Raw genomic sequence first — 16,922 nt, 5'->3', positions numbered from 1 at the left:
ACAATCCCACAAACCAAAAATGCCACAAACATATTAAAACCATTTTATAATATTAAAACAAAGTTCTTAGATCAAAACGTGGGGATTATACAATCTCTTTGTGGGATTAAAACTAAGGAATAATAGCATAGATATGAAGTGAAAGCCAATAAAAAAAAGTATAATAAGCTCTAAAGAAGAGTTTTTTCTTGTTCTTTTTTCACTCAGGTTTCACAGGAGCATCAGCAATGTCCTTAATTTCCTTCTTGCTCTTAATGGAACATTTCCTTTTTGTATCAAAATCAACTTTATCCAAATCTTCAGCAATACCCATGTACCCAAACACTACTCTCTCACCCTCTTTATCTCCATTATTCCCATTTTCACCCTCCCCATTTTTGCTTTTCCCTTTTCCGGAAATTATTTGTTCAAGATATTTCCTTCCATGTTTATTCTTGACAAAATATTCATGAATCTTTTCTGCTTCTTGTAGCCCAGAAAACGTAGCCAAAAACTTCACCAACATTATGCTGCAATTTGCATGTTTCCCAAGTCTAACTTTCCCACCACTCAAACCTTTACCTGGATATAACAAAAAAGTTGACACCAAAAAAAAAAAAATGATAAAATCCGTTTTATAAAGATAACAAATTTGCAAAACTACTTTACCTCTCAGAAACTGTCCGAGTTCTTCAATGGATGTGGGTCCCACTCCGCTGGCATTTGAGTCATTGTTCAAGATTGATATGTTATGAACTATGACAAGTGGAGGCCAGATTATTAGATCTTCTTTTTGGGCCAAAGATTCATTAGAGGAAAGAGGTTCTGGAAACCATCTAATGGTTTCTTGAGGTAATAAAGAACCATTCCACCCTAACATATAACAAATCGCCTTGTGAAGTGCTAAATGTTGTGCTCTTAATCCAACTTTTCTTGACATGAAAGCATGCATTGCTAACCTTTGTGTGTCCATAAACTCTTTTGAAAGACTGAAACAAAGTTAAAAGCAATTGGAAAGTGAGATTGAGTACATAGAAACACACATCATTTCATTTTCAACCATATTATATTATGTAAGGTAATACTATGAAAGAGATAAAACGTTTTTTTAGTCTCTGCAAACTCCACCAAATGCCATTTATGATTTTTGAGCTAATAATAACACAGAGTCACAGACCTTCTGCCACAAACGATGCAGAATAAGCTACCTCCTCTCCCTTGCTCCATGTATCTTCTTCTCACACTTGAGTTTTCATTCAATTTTTTTGTGAAAGATAAGAAGAAATCATGTACAAGTTGTTTGAATTCTTGAGAGTCTTCACGTGGTTCTGATTTTGCAACATTTGACCAATCTTCATACTGATCGATTCCACCAGAGTACATGTCATTGTCATTGTCATTGTCATTCTCAATGTCAACTTCACTTCTTCTTGGTAGATTCTTCCATTTGGAAAGAGCATGCTTTTTGTTTTGATGGTGTGAATTAGAATTAGAATTATAACCACCAGATCTTGAATACCCTTTTGCATATTTATCTTCAAATTTCATAGGATGATGATGATGATGATGATCATGCATGAGTTCTTCTGTTTCATCATCGTAAATCCTGTCTACCCTTCTACTGAACCCATGGTCATGGATATGGTCCCTTCTTTTAGTATAATGTGAACCTCTGGTTTCTTGATCTATCCATTCCTCATCTACCCACTCCTCATCACTAAAATCTTGATTGTGTCTTCTAGAAGTAATTGGAATCCTATTTTCTTCATCATCCACTATGTATTTCCTCTTCATAAACCTACTTGATGAGTCATATGGAGAAAGGTCATGTCTTTCTTCCATCCTATGTGTTCTTTCAGTAGGTCTAATCCTTTCCATTTCATATAAGAATCTTGGTGAATCTCTTCTTCTTTCCTTATGAGATTCTATACCTACATCATGTTTATAATCATAATCTACTCTCACATGTCCTATTTCATGATCTTGTGGCATACCCATGTATGGAATTTCCTCTTCTCTAGATATTTTCCTCCCAATACGTGTGTGAACACTATCTGGATCAAGATACTTTGTATGTTCTCTTTTTTCAATGTTATGTGTAGCTGGTGGCTTCTCCAAAGAAAGATACTCCAATGAAGTTCTACTCCTGTGAGAAAAATCAGATGCTTCTGCTCGATGTGTGACATGTTCCAACATATTTGGTTTCAAGATCTCCCTATCCCTGTAGTCCACTCTCTCACGCATATCCATCTTTTCATACATGTCATCAGATGGATATAAGTAGTCATCTCTTTCTTGTATTCGTGGTTGAAGATGTAAAGAGTCAAGATGTCTGGTTCTTGGAGGACTAAATGTGTCATGATGGTATTGACCTGTATCCTCATTGTAGTCCAGATACGGGTCTCTTCCATGGTCCAAATGCTGCCTTTGTTCATACCTGGAGGGAGACAAAGGGTGTGAATGTGATGTATTTGAAGAGTTCAATGGATGGTTGTCTCTTGATAAAGGTATGTCATTTCGATAACCTAAATGATCAATTCTTGACTTTTGTGGAGATGTTCTTGTATAATCCTTCATGTGAGATGCACTCATTGATTCCTTAGACCTAGATGCTGGCAAATTTGAGTAAGGGGGATCCCTCAGAAGAACCATATGTTTATCCCCATCATCCCCATATTGCTTCATAGATGAGTATTTATCGAATGAAAATGAGCCTCGGGTATCTGGGTACCTAAATCTTTCTTTATCAGGGTGTTCTAAACCAATGTTCAGTGATGATGATGAGATATCTTTACTGCTTTCAGGTCTGGAGGTGGGTCCCATTCCCACTTCTCGGGTTGATCTGTAGAGTCCTGTAAATGCTGATTTCCCACTCACCATTTCACCCATCCCACTGTCGATCCTCCTACCTTCAAATTTGTCATCTATTATAGCTGTTCTGGAAGAACCCCGGCCATAACTGAACTCATTCCTGGTAGGAGAATCAACATCACCACGTTTCATGTCCATATGATCGAAGAACTCATATCTTGATTGTCGTTCACCAGCAGATAAGTTTCTATCAACAATCCAATCGTCGTTGTAGAAAGGGCGTGCTCTTTTGGCCTCTAGAATAGGAGGTGACCTAGATCGAATTCTTCTACTACCATCGTCCACAAGCCTTCTTCTCTCCATGGAATCACCCCTATGACGAATCAACACCCGGTCGGAGTAAGAAGGATGTTCCATTCTCCGAGGGCTCCAACTCCTCTTCGAGCGAGGCGACCTTATTAAGTAACCATCTGGAACGTGATCAGTGTTGCGACGGCCGCGTCCATAAGAAGATTCGGAAGCATAATCTTCGTGTCTTCGAGATTGCATACCTTCGTCTCAGAAAAACCCCAAAATGTCTAACCCTTAAATTCCTAATTTCCACTAATCAACTATATGATCTATGAAATGTTTTTTTTACTGCTGATCGTAAACGAGTACATAAACAAAGATTCCAAAAAATTCAGTCGGGAACAAACTAAAATCAAAAGTTCTAACACATCTAAATGACTAAACACACTGACATAAATCTATCTAATTCAAACCTTTTATGAGTTGATTCTGAGCATCCATAGTTGTATTAAGCATGTGATGTTCATATCGTGTAGCAATCTCATCCATTCTCCGATCGATTAGTATCTTGCAGAGAGAACTACACCCGTAAATCGTATGTGATCGTGTGGGACTGGGGGGTATCAATGGAAGAAGCCGAGAAGTTTGAGTAGCTGGCCAGTGGGCTTTGGGATATGGTTAGATTAGATAATTAGAATAGGATCGTTGGATCTAATAATGGGCCGGATTACTTCTCATTCCATGAAACGTATTTTCTTTGAAATTTGGTTCATATGATTTGTAGATATATATGGTTATAGTCATTGCAAATTTGCAATCTTAAAATTATAAATTTTATTTTTTAGTACGTTTTGTTGTGGTTTCATTCCTTAGAGCTAAATAGATAATCAGCATTAACTTTTATTCGTTAGCACACCCCACTAGTGGCGGCCCTAGGGTGTGCGGGTTGTGCAGTTGCACGGAGTCACCGATTTTTAAAGGCCTCCGAATTTAAGGATAAAATTATAGTTATAGTGTTGATATTTCCATAAAATACATTTTTATGTATTATCATAAAAGAAAATTATCCCCATCAAGTATATACATAATATAAAATTTAGTTGCAATTTTTAAGTCAATCTGATTATAAAAGAAAACTAACGAAAATAAATAAATAAAAATCAAAAATTGTATCCTTGCATGAATTCTAAAATTTATCTAAGGAAAGTATGTGTCATTGGATTGCTGGTATTACTGGTCTTTTGTTCGAAACTATCATTTTGCTGTTTTGAACCTTGATATCTCGTCAGGCAAAACTTCAATCTGAGATTATGCGTATTGATGATGTAATAAAAAGTATGGGATACTTATTGAGTTTTTTAAAGACTACCGAGAGAATGTGTTTGAGAAGACTTTGAATTGTGCCAGAGATATAGCTTCTAATTTGAGAATTGAACAAATGTTTCTTCATAAAAATAATAAAAGAATAATATTTAATAAAAGACATTTTGATGAGAGTGACCTTGGACCGTCAGAACTGATACATGAGTTTTCACCTCAAGAATCATTTAGGATTCAATATTCTGTGTACATATGCGATCAAGCATTTTGTGTACATAGGTGATCAATGTATTGGTTTACTGGATCGAATGTTTAAACAAAACAAACAATATGCAGACATTTTTGGTTTATTATTCATAGCAGAAAAATTAAAGTCACTGAGTACTAGTCAGGGACGGGCCTACACCCCACATACTGATTATGTCAAGGTTAGAATTTTTTTTTTTTTTCAAATTTCCCTTTAGCTCCATGTTATCCTTTATAATTTTAACGACTCATTTGATTTCACCAAACATTTTTTTTATTCTCTTCCTTCTTGTGCACACTTAAGGCATAAGGAAAATCAAGCATCGTTGTGCTTTAGTGGAATAGTCATTATTGTGAAAACTCTATAAATGGTGCTCAATCTCAACAGACAGTTTTCCACATAAACTAAACTCGTAAGTCAAGTTCTATAACTTTGTGGGTTTTTCTTACATAAAAGAGACAATATTTTGGTTTTCTTTCCCATGCCCTAAATGTTGTTATTTTTGAAAATGTAGGAGCTAAAGTGCGGATTTCATGGAGAGGTTGACCCATCAATGTGTGCAATGTCGATGACTATTATCCAAATTCTCTTAAGAACATTAGTAAGTTGGAAACATCCATCTAATTGTTGAATTTTGAAATGATTAAGATGAAGATTTATATGTTATACGACAAAACTGCAAATTTGGTCCTTGTGGTTTGCAAAAATCTTTAGATGGGGTCCAAAAAGTTTCCGGCTTGCACAGAATGTCTAAAATCAAAGTTTTCTTGGGTTTTTGATCCTAAACTTAACAAATTTTTGTATTTTTGGTCCATGGAGCATTTGAATTGATGGTTTTGCCCTTTAAATTTCTTTTTTTTTTGTATATTTATTTTATAAATATTAATGCAAAAAAGGAATTAATTTAGCTCACCCCATCTCTCTCTTTACCCACCCCACCGGAGCCCTCCCCTTTTCTCTTTCTTCCTCCTCCTCATCCTCCTCCTCCTCCTCCTCCTCCTCTCTCTCTCTCTCCCCCCCTGTAAATGGAGGGGGTAGATGTCTTTATTGTCTCAAACTTAGGTAGATTAGGGTTTATCGTGCCTTTGGTTATTTCTTGATCAAGCAAAGGAACAAAAAACGATCGAACGATCGCATTAAGAAGGAAGTGTGGAGGCAAATGTGATTTGGATCTGGTGGCTGCTGATCTTTCGTCAAGACCTCCAGTGGTTCTCTGGCGGTCAGAATAACAATAGCAGCAACACGTGGTGGCAGTGAGTGGTGGTGGATGGCTTTCGATGGCAGCTCCGCTGCCTCTTCTTTCTATCATCCAGAAGCACATGACGAGGAAAGGAAAGAGGGGAAGCAACAACTGTTTGACGAGAGAGGAAAGGTTTGGGTGGAGGGTTGATTGATGAAAACAGTGGGTGCTTGGCTGATTCAGTCGACAAAAAAAAGGGTGTCGTCCGATCATATGTTTTCTTCTTATTCTTATTCTTCTCTTTTGTTTTGTAAGAACTCGATGAATGGGAAAAGGGTTTTTGGGTTTCATGTTTGACAACCTCGTTGTCTCGCCGGATGCGGCTCCATCTCTAGAGAAGCTTCTTAACTAAAATCAAGAAGAAAACGAAGGGAGAAGTTGAAGATGTTGGCCAATTGCAAAGAGGAAGAAAGCATATCTTGTTCCCGTCTTCATTTGATTTGGAATGAAAGGAGCATGATTGAAATAATGGAAGAACGAACGAAAGGAAACAATCAAGGTGGATCGATCGTTATTCACAGAAATGGGGGGGATGCCATGGTGATCTGCTAATTAGGGTGGAAACAATAGCTTTGGCTATTTGCTGTTGCTGCTTTTTTTTATTATTAGATAAGAAATGAGAAAGAGAGAGAGAGAGAGAGAGAGAGAGAGAGAGAGAGAGAGGGTATCAGTAGGGGTGGAGTGGCGGTCTGTCCTTTTTGTTTTTTATTTTTATTTCATAAAGTATTAAAATAAATAAGAAAATAAAATACAAAACTGAAATTAAAAGCGTAAAAAGGTAATTTTAAATTTTTTTTGGACCAAAAACCAAGAAAAACCTTGATTTTGGACCTTATGTGCAAGTCGGAAACTTTTTGGACCCCATCCAAAGATTTTTGCAAACCACAAGGACCAAATTTGCAGTTTTGTCTTGTTATACGGTTAGCAAGGTTTTGAAAATCGAACCATACATTAAACCGACTATCTTACTAGTTCGATGGTTCAACTGGTCCGACCGATTTGACCGGTCCAAAAAACCAAAAAAATCGATATATATATATATATATATATATATATATATATATATATATATATGTGTGTGTGTGTGTGTGTGTGTGTTGTTTTTTTCTTTACAAACACACATATGTATCTATATTACATTATAAAAGAAATATCATTATTTTTAAAAATAGCTTGAATATAATTATATTTTTTAAGACGTTCAAATGTTTAAGCTTAAAGTACAACCAATGTTCTAAAAAGCTCTATGGCTCCGCCATGGGACGTCACGGCTCCAAGGCTTGCACCTGCCGCCAAGCTTTGCCAAAATGCCTCCTTAACTTATATATATGTATAAAAATGAATAATAGTTGAAAATACATATAAAAATATTTATTATATAGAAAATTATCGCCTTAAGTCACGCCTTACAAACGTTATGATTCGCCAACACTCGGAAAAGCTTGAGGTTTGACATTACCGCCAAGTCACGCTTACATTATCTAGAACATTGAGTACAACAAATCATTAATATAATAATATTATAATTTAAATAGTCCGAAATTTTAAACTAAATGTACAAATATTTAGTGCATAAAATAAGTAATAATCCTATAAAAAGTTATTATTCTTTGTTCAAACCATGACTTCTATCACTAATTGATAGCACAAATTAAGGATATATGGTTACATTCACTTCGGCTTTGAATTACAAAATTTCCTAATATGTCGTCTCATACTCTTAAATGATGATCACACTCTCTCATCTTTTCTCTCCAAAATCGAATGTTGATGCCCCTTTATCTCCGTCATCGCAACCACCACTCGCCTCCTTCTTTCTTCCTTAACTGGTGACTAACAACACCACACACCGCCGTCTCCACCACCACACACCGATGTCTCCACCACCTTTCTCACGTCACATGGATTGAATTGTAACCCCTCGCTTTCAATAATTGAATCGGTTAAAACCCTTTTGAACTCTCGCATTCGGTGACCAATGCCACCTGCTAAAGATGTAGACAACGACCACTTTTGTTTTGATCTATGTCACAGGTTAGATTTTTCTCATACATGTGGAGTCAATCGAACTTTTTGCAAGATTTGAAGATTGAAGCGATGTAGAACTATTCAACCGGTTTACATGATTTAAAGATTGTAGCGATGAAGAATTGTTCTACCATAAGCATTTACCATTGATTATTGTTATGATTTTCATTTCGTTTTCTGATGAACTCCCACTTGGAAAAGTAATATTTTCTAAAGACCTCTGCAAGATCTGGTTTGCTTTTAGCTAATTCAAGGTAACTTCTTGATACTCAATGTTTCTCACTTCCTCGCATCCATTCTTTCTTCCCAGACGAAAAATTGTGTTTTTTTAATCACTCTCAGGATCTGAGATGTCTCTATTCTGAAACCCTAATGCCAAAGTGTCATACAAATCAATTATACTTCACATAAACATCAATGTCGTTAAGGGTTCATCAATTTTTATTTTCTAGGCTTGAGTTTTTAGTCAGTGTTTATATTATCATTTTTTTTTATAAATTCCAACTAGAGTGTGCATCTTGTAGTGTCATTCCATTTATTCTGTTATTTTCATTCCTTATTGCTTCTTGTTACATTTGATAGAGTAGATTTATTAGATGGCGATGAAGCATTATTATTAATTTTCTTAATATGAAAGGAATGGTTTGTTAGTCGCATGATGATTTTTATGTGTTTTGGAATCATTAATTTTATCTCAATTCTTTATCTTATAATGAAACTATATACAATTTGGACTCGAATATGTTATTAGGAAACTGATTTTGATAATGTTTGTATAAATTTAGCACCATATTAATCCTTGTCTCCCAACATTATGGGTAAATCCATCCAAAACTAAAAAACACTAAATTCAACTTTTTTATGTAATATTCCAGACCATCTACATTAGGGACAAAACTGTAATTATAGGACATGTACATCTTGGCCTGTATGATATGTTGAACACGACTCTTAGTGTGGGAAACAACAAGACTTTTATTAAGACACTTAAGAAGACCTTACACTTTGTGAGACTACTACACACTTAAGAAGACCTTACACTTTGTGAGACTCCTTATAGGAAGTTTCTAGATCTACATACATTCATGACTATTCTAGAACTATCTACCATATTCTATATCAATTATAAGCTTTTATATGTTTCTAGAATGCTCTATAATGTCCTAGATAAGTATAGACCTTCTTGTGCCTTCCATAGTGTTCTAGAATGTTCCATAGCCTCCTAGGATCTTCCATCTCGTTCTAGAGAATTCTAGAATCTTCTGGCATCTTCTAGACTTCTCCATAGTATTCCATAATGTTCTAGAATCTTCCAGATCATTCTAGAACATGCTAACTTCTTCTAGACAATGACAAGATTCTATCGGGCTAGTGATGACCTTCAACACTCCCCCTCAGCACTAGCCCCCATTCTTCGTATCATGTTGAGCTGACATCTAAATCTTCACTTTTTCCTTTACTCAGCCCTTCGGTGAATAATTCTGCTATTTGTTTATCAGTCTTGATCTGTCGCATATTGACTTCTTCCTTGAGAACTTTTTCTCTTCCACATGCTTGGTTTTTTCTTAGTTGTTGCAGTCGTTGCTTCGTGTATTGTTTTCGTAGTTGACAACAACATTCGTGGTTGCATTTTCTAGCAGCATAATATTGTTCCTGACTTTGTTGAACTATCTTGTGTAGTTTCTTATGCCTCCCTTTGAGAAACTTGTAAGCATGTGAGTTGTCCCTCTTACAAGCCTTGGAAAATTCCCACAATATTAACATGTTATGATGTGATCCCTTATTGATCTGCTCATCTCGTTTAGATGTTGCTCTGTTGAGAAATTCTACTTTGCTCTTACGAATTAATGTGTTTTTCTTCTTTTTCGCCTTATCCAGTTTCTCCATCACATGTTCCATTTTTCGTCTAAGATGAGACTTTTTATGCAACTCTGGTGACGTCATGTTCTTATTCTCCTTTGGAATGTCCATCTTCAAGGGAATAACTTCCTCCTTCAAGGTTGTCATAAACTCTGTCTCACTCTTCTTGAGACCTTTGTCGAGTTGCATAGTTGATAGCATGCGGGATCCAATCATATTTCTCTTCAAGGGTACAATGTGAATTATTGAACCCTTGGTGATACGCATGGTATCGTCTTTCTCAAATGACCAGGGATTTTTGGTGTATTTGATGCCCAACTTCTTAGCTTCATCTTTAGCAAGGAAATTATGGGATGCACCTGTATCTACCAAAGCCTTGGTGAATCCTCCATTTACCCTAGCATCCACGAACATTAGCCTTCCTCATTTAGTCTTATTCTCTTCTATAGCACATAGTGCCTTAGCATCCCATTCATCCTCTACTTCCTTTTTGGAAGTTACTATATTGCTTTCCACAGACTTTTTCTTTGACCAACAATCCTTGTACATGTGGCCCCACTTTCCACAATTGTTGCAGTTGCCTTCGAACCTCCTCCCCCGAGAACTCTTATTGTCGGTCTTTTGAGATCTCCATGGTTGTGAGGTTCTTGGCTGACTCTTCCCTTTGTCAGCATTTTTGTATCCTTCTTTAGAAGGTGGCTTGAAATTCCTCCGACTTTTACTTGTGTAGAGTGCTTCTTCTTCACTCTTCAGCGTGATGCCTCCCATTCGCTTAGCCATAGCTTCTTGGCTGGCCAACAAATTTTCAAACTCTACAAGTGATGGTTGAACGGGCCATCCTTGTACAGCAGTAACAAAGCTTCTATATTCCGGCCTTAGTCCATGGATAATGATCCTCTTCATTCGAGCTTCTGCAATGACGGATTGCGGATCTAGTTCAGTAATCTCCCGACATATCGACTTGACCTTGTGGAAATATTGAGTAATCGTCATGTCACGTTGTGAGATTGATAATAGCTCGTTCTCCAAAAGTTGTAGTCTCGTATCATTCTTCTTTGAGAAAAGCATCACAAACGTGTCTCAAGCTTCTTTCGGGGTGTTCTCATCCCGAATATGCTCCAACATCTCTTCTTCGATTGTGGTCTTCAAGGCAAACATTGCTTTGCCTGCTTTGATTTTCCATCTGCGCAAAGCACCATTAACGTCTTCCTCTGGTGGTGTAGTTTCGCTTCCACCAACGACCTCCCATAGATCTTGTCCTTGTAAGTAGGACTTCATACATGTTTCCCACGTTTTGTAGTTGTTGCTGTTGAGTTTCTTGATTCCTCCGACGACTTGGAGATCACCCATCGTGTTGGCAGTACCTCGGTAATACCAAACAAGCTAGTTTCGACACTAAACTTGCAGAGTCACAAACTACTCACGACACAACGAGAATCACTCGTTCTCACTATCAACAAACCTTGCTCTGATACCATATTGTTGAACATGACTCTTAGTGTGGGAAACAACAAGACTTTTATTAAGACACTTAAGAAGACCTTACACTTTGTGAGACTACTACACACTTTTCTTTCTTTGAGGCTTTCTTGGATACTTAGATGTTGGATTGATTTGGAGCAAATGAGCTCCACACCTATTTATAGGTGTTTCCACCTCCTTATAGGAAGTTTCTAGATCTACATACATTCATGACTATTCTAGAACTATCTACCATATTCTATATCAATTATAAGCTTTTATATGTTTCTAGAATGCTCTATAATGTCCTAGATAAGTATAGACCTTCTTGTACCTTCCATAGTGTTCTAGAATGTTCTATAGCCTCCTAGGATCTTCCATCTCGTTCTAGAGAATTCTAGAATCTTCTGGCATCTTCTAGACTTCTCCATAGTATTCCATAATGTTCTAGAATCTTCCAGATCATTCTAGAACATGCTAACTTCTTCTAGACAATGACAAGGTTCTATCGGGCTAGTGATGACCTTCAACATTATACTCTCAAACATTAATGGAAAATTATAACAATCTTATTAATTGTATTACATATTTGGTTAACTTTTTCTTGCGAATGTTTGTATTTGCTATCAAGTTTGGATTCAAAATTTTTGATTATTTTATTTAGTATTCAAGTTTTCTCTCCAAAGTTGAACAATGATATTTGTATAAAGTACCACTATTTATGCACATAACACAACTATCAATATATTGGTCGGAATCATGGAATATATAATTGTATTGTTTATGTATAATTTCAATTATCGATTTGGATTATGATTGTAGAAAAATATTTGTCCTCGTCTCTTGTGTATAATATGTGGTTGTGGTTGTGGACTAAAAGAAAACTATTCCAAAAAAACTATTCATTGCCCTCTGTTGTCTACAATATGTGGTTGTGGACCAAAAGAAAAGTATTCCAAAAAAAACTCTTCATTGCCCGTTGAAAGAAACAATTCACCAAAAAAGAACCATTCATTATTTGCCAAAAGGAAGCTATTCCCCAACAAACACTCCTACACCGCGCCCACATGGTGTCTGCCGCTTAAAATCTATTTCCCGCTCGTCGATTTGAACGGGTTCATGACTAGTGTGTGTGTATATATATATATATATATATATATATATATATATATATATATATATATATATATATATAGTTAGATTCGTGTGAGACAGTCTAATTTTGTGAGACCGTGACACACAATCCTAGCCATTAATTTGATAGATAAAACAAAAAACATTTTTAAAATGCAAAATAATTGAAAATTTTCGAAAAAAAATTCAAATATTATTTTCGGAATTTATATTTTCCAAAAAAAATACCAAAAAAATATATTAAAAAAATATATTTTTTAAATATTCTAGTAGAATAAATAGAATATTCTACATATCTGAGAAATCTAATATATAATATTCTAACAATTTAAAAATCACATTAGAATATTTACAATGTAATATTTTATAAGAATATTTCACGTATTTTTCAAAAAAAATAATGTATTTCTTTTATTTTTTATTTTTTTAGATAATTAAAGTTCCGAAAATAAAAATTAATTTTTTTTTGGATTTTCCTTTTATTTTACATTTTAAATTTTTTTTTTAGATTTAGTCTCACGGTCTCACAAAATTAGATGGTTTCAAATGAACCTGAACATATATATATATATATATATATATATATATATATATATATATATATATATATATATATATATATATATATATATATATATTACGGAAGGGTTTATCTTGTAATTTAACAAACAAAACATATTTTATTGTTGTAGATACTTGGTTCCTTGATTTTTAATGTTCCATAATTCTGTTAAATCTTATTGATTTGTTCTTTAATTTTTCTAATGTTTACTAATTCCTGTGAATAAAGTTTATTTATTTTATGAATTGAATTCTACTATTGATGTAAAAATAGAGCAGCCATTAGCGAAAACATCCTTATTGATGGATGAATATAAACCATTAGAAATGTTTTATTTGGATTCCGATTGACACCCAAAATCAATCGAGTCTTTTACTTTTGAGTTTTGACCCAACAATCTAAAATGGGAAAATGACTTATGAAGGTAAGTAACTATTTCGATTGTCCACATATAGGTAATATTCTTTTTTTTTGTTCTCATTAATGGAACAAACTTGTTAGTTTTGTTCATATTGAGGTGATATGACCGGCTATTACCTGTTTTTGCCCGTTTTAACCGGTTGCATCGTTTTTACTCGGTGTTACTCATTTAAAACTAATTACGTGGATTCTTACGTGGCCATTACTCCCCTCTCTCATTTAATTAGGGTTCTATACGTTCAATTTCAACATAATCACCTCCCGATTGTAGATTCGATCCACCTAGATTCGATTCACCAAATTCATCATAATCACGTGTTGAAGTCGACTGTAAGATGGTGTCCCAATCACCTACAGGTATGTATTTAACTATAGATGTTCATTACAGTGGAGTATTTGCCCAAAATCCGTTGAAATACTTAGACCTCGAAAAGATAACAGTGCGTGATGTCGATTTTGGAGGGTTTTCCTACAAAGAGTTTCTTTTGTGGCTTAGGAATTTAACAAATGGAAGTTGTGATAATGTGTACTACTGTAGTAGAAAGGAAACCTTAGGTGAGGGTATTATAAGAATCGACAGTGATGCTGATTATTGGGAGTTTGTTGAAGCTACTTATACTCCTGAAGCTGAGTTGGATGTGTACATTGACCAACAAAATGATCCAATCCTTGATTGGGCTGAAAATGAGGTGTTATCAAATGGTAATAGGTATGATAGTGAAGAAGAGGATGAGAATGTAGAAGAGGATGATAGTGAAGAAGATGATAACTTGGATGGTATTATGGCATATGAGCATGAAGAGGATGAAGAAGTCCATACCTTTAACAAAACTGTTGGTGGCGATTTTTTAAACAAACTTTCAGGTAAGCTTAGTGATGATGATGAACCTAATGATGGAAAAGATGAGAAAGTTGTATTCCCTATCCATGATGAGAACCAAGCATGGGATAAGATGATGCCAATTCTAGGTATGAAGTTTGCAAACCCAATGCAATTGAAACTATGTCTAACTAATTATGCAGTGAAGAATGGGTATGACTTGTGGTACGAAAAAAGTGATCATAACAGGTTACTCGTGAAGTGTTGTAAAGGTAAGAAGAACAAGAATAATAAAGGTTGTCCCTTCAGGTTGTGGGCAACCTGGATGAGCAATGAAAGGTCATTCCAGATTAAATCTTTAATTGATAACCACAATTGCTCAAGAGTCTTCAAGTTTGGGTCCATTGTTACCTATAAATGGATAGGTAATCATTTCATGAATCAGATTCTCCAGAAACCAAAAATGAGTGTGAGGAAATTGAAGGCTAAAGTTAGCAAGACATTTAATTTGATTGCAAGTGTGGGACAGTGCAGAAATGCAAGGAGGTATGCATTTAAGGAGATAGAGGGTACTTTAAAGGAACACTATGCTAAAACTTGGAGCTATGGAGAAGAGCTAAGGAGGACTAACCCTGGATCAACAGTGAAGATGGATGTAGATGCCATGCCTGATGGAGCCACTTACTTCTCAAAGTTCTATGTATGTTTAAAAGGCGTGAAGGATGGATGGATTAAAGGTTGTAGAAGGGTAATTGGACTAGATGGTTGCTTCTTAAAAGGTGTTTGCAGAGGTCAGTTGCTTGCTGCAGTAGGCAGGGATGCAAACAACCATATCTACCCTGTTGTTTGGGCTGTGGTTGCAGTTGAGAGTAAGGAAACATGGAAGTGGTTTGTTGACCTTCTCCTTGATGACATTGGAATGGGAAATGGACATGGGTTGACATTAATATCAGACCAGCATAAAGTAATGATTTTATATGGTCTCTTTATTTAATACTTAATTTATATGAAGTTTATGTTTTGTTTGTAATGCTGATAGGGATTACTTGAGGCTGTCAAGGAAAGGGTACCTGCAGCAGAGCATAGACAATGTGCAAGACACATATGAGCTAATTTCATGAAAAAATTCAAGGGTCAACAGTTCAGTACACTTTTCTGGAGAGCTGTTGCTTCTACTACCCAGGCTAAATTTGAGCAACATATTAATGAAATCAAGAAGATAAAACCACTAGCATATGATCATCTAATGGAAAAGGACCCTAAAACTTGGAGTAAAGCATTCTTTCAAACTGATAGGGCATGTGATGCATATGAAAATGGTGTTTCTGAGAGTTTTAACTCAATCATTGCAGCTGCCAGGAAGAGACCTCTAATCACTATGTTAGAGGAAATTAGAATTTATGTGATGGAGAGACTGTGTATACAAAAAAGTAAGGGGAGTTCTTGGGGAGACTTAAACATATATCCTACCATCAGACTGAAATTGTCCAAGATTAAGACACTTCAAAGGTTAGTGATTGAATACCTTTTATATACTTACAACTTATATGTTTGACATTCAATTGTGTATACTTACATTTAAGTGTATGTGGACAGATTTTGGAGAGTTGTACCATCTGGTTATCAACAATTTGAAGTGAGACTTTTACAAGATGCATATGCTGTAGACCTTGGTAAGAAAACATGTGGATGTAGAGGCTGGCAATTAACTGGTTACCCTTGTGTACATGCATATGCTGCAATTCAAACCTCAATAGGGATCCAAAGGACTATGTATCACCGTGGTTGACCACAACAATGTTTTGTAATGCCTACTTGTACACCATTAAGCCACTAAATGGTAGTGATATGTGGCCTGATGTGGATTACATCAAACCATTGCCTCCCAAAATGAGAAGAATGCCAGGAAGACCATCAACAAAAAGGAAAAGGGATCAGATTGAGAATGAACTAAAGGGCAATAAGCATACAGTCTCAAAAAGGGGAATTGCTATGAGATGCAGCATATGCAGAGAATCATGGCATAATAAAGCAAAATGTCCTCAAAAACCAATTGGGGAATCCTCAAATCCAAAGTCAAAAAATAAAAATAAAAAAGCCAACAAAAAAGGTATTTCTCCTCATTTACCTTTTGATTACAATAAAACAGCTTCTAATTCTAACATTTGAGTTATTTCATAACAGGTAAAGTGAATGTTGAATTGAATCAAGAAATTGATTTGGAAAGTGATAGTGACAATGAAGTTCAAAGGGAGCCTGATAGTGAGGTGGAGTCTTATGAAGTTGATTATGAAGAGGGTAATCATACATATGAAGATGTAGACCAACTTGAGGTTGAAGCTGAAGAATAGGTTGAAGTTGGAGGGGTTGAAGAACAGGTTGAAGTTGAAGAACATGTTGAAGCACTTGTTGAAGTTGAAGTTGAAGAAGGTGAATACCAGGCTAGAGATGTAGATCAAGTTGAACAGGTTGAAGTTGAAGTAATTCAAGATCCAATTGGACAAGATGACCAAGGACAGGCTGTAGTCCAAGATCCAGTGGAAGAGGAGCATATGATGGAAGTACCAGCATTTCAGGTTCTACAGGGAAAGAGAAGAAGGAAACGATCAGAAAGAATCACAAAAATTCAAATAAGAAAGAAGTGGGAGGGAAAAGAGGGGAGTAGTTGTGATAAACTAATGGAATTGGATTAGAATTTCATAATTTGTTGTTTTTTTAGCATCATTGATTGGGAATCTTTTGTCTAGTA

General features: G+C 35.6%; 2 protein-coding genes across 2 annotated transcripts; one reads left to right on the top strand and one right to left on the bottom strand.

Annotated features, from left to right (window-relative positions):
• Positions 1–31: 31 nt before the first annotated feature.
• LOC145008707 (uncharacterized) lies at positions 32–3,732 on the bottom strand. The gene is made up of 3 exons (XM_078967304.1): positions 1,157–3,732; positions 649–968; positions 32–561 (listed from the first exon to the last, which is right to left on the bottom strand). The coding sequence occupies exons 1-3, from the start codon at positions 3,337–3,339 to the stop codon at positions 200–202; spliced, it is 2,865 nt and encodes a 954-aa protein (XP_078823430.1). The 5' UTR covers positions 3,340–3,732; the 3' UTR covers positions 32–199.
• A 9,956-nt stretch (positions 3,733–13,688) lies between these two features.
• On the top strand, positions 13,689–15,962 carry LOC145009480 (uncharacterized). Its single transcript, XM_078968170.1, has 4 exons — positions 13,689–15,137; positions 15,213–15,239; positions 15,306–15,682; positions 15,770–15,962. Exons 1-4 carry the CDS (start codon positions 13,689–13,691, stop codon positions 15,960–15,962), a joined length of 2,046 nt encoding a protein of 681 aa, XP_078824296.1.
• The last annotated feature ends 960 nt before the right edge of the window (positions 15,963–16,922 follow it).

This window comes from Lactuca saligna, chromosome 8, assembly GCF_052625555.1.
Source record: "Lactuca saligna cultivar CGN05327 chromosome 8, ASM5262555v1, whole genome shotgun sequence".
In the NCBI taxonomy this organism is placed as follows: Eukaryota; Viridiplantae; Streptophyta; class Magnoliopsida; order Asterales; family Asteraceae; genus Lactuca; species Lactuca saligna.
This window is presented reverse-complemented; position numbering and strand designations above follow the sequence as displayed.

Bases quoted from the DNA above. Each gene is read 5' to 3' on its own strand.
- LOC145008707 (XM_078967304.1), bottom strand. From the start codon at position 3,339: ATGCAATCTCGAAGACACGAAGATTATGCTTCCGAATCTTCTTATGGA. The intron at 969-1,156 runs GTCTGTGACTCT...ACTTTGTTTCAG, and splicing joins TGCATCGTTTGTGGCAGAAG to TCTTTCAAAAGAGTTTATGG. The intron at 562-648 runs GTAAAGTAGTTT...TGTTATATCCAG, and splicing joins ACTCGGACAGTTTCTGAGAG to GTAAAGGTTTGAGTGGTGGG.
- LOC145009480 (XM_078968170.1), top strand. From the start codon at position 13,689: ATGGTGTCCCAATCACCTACAGGTATGTATTTAACTATAGATGTTCAT. The intron at 15,240-15,305 runs GTACCTGCAGCA...AAAAAATTCAAG, and splicing joins TTGAGGCTGTCAAGGAAAGG to GGTCAACAGTTCAGTACACT. The intron at 15,683-15,769 runs GTTAGTGATTGA...GTATGTGGACAG, and splicing joins AAGATTAAGACACTTCAAAG to ATTTTGGAGAGTTGTACCAT.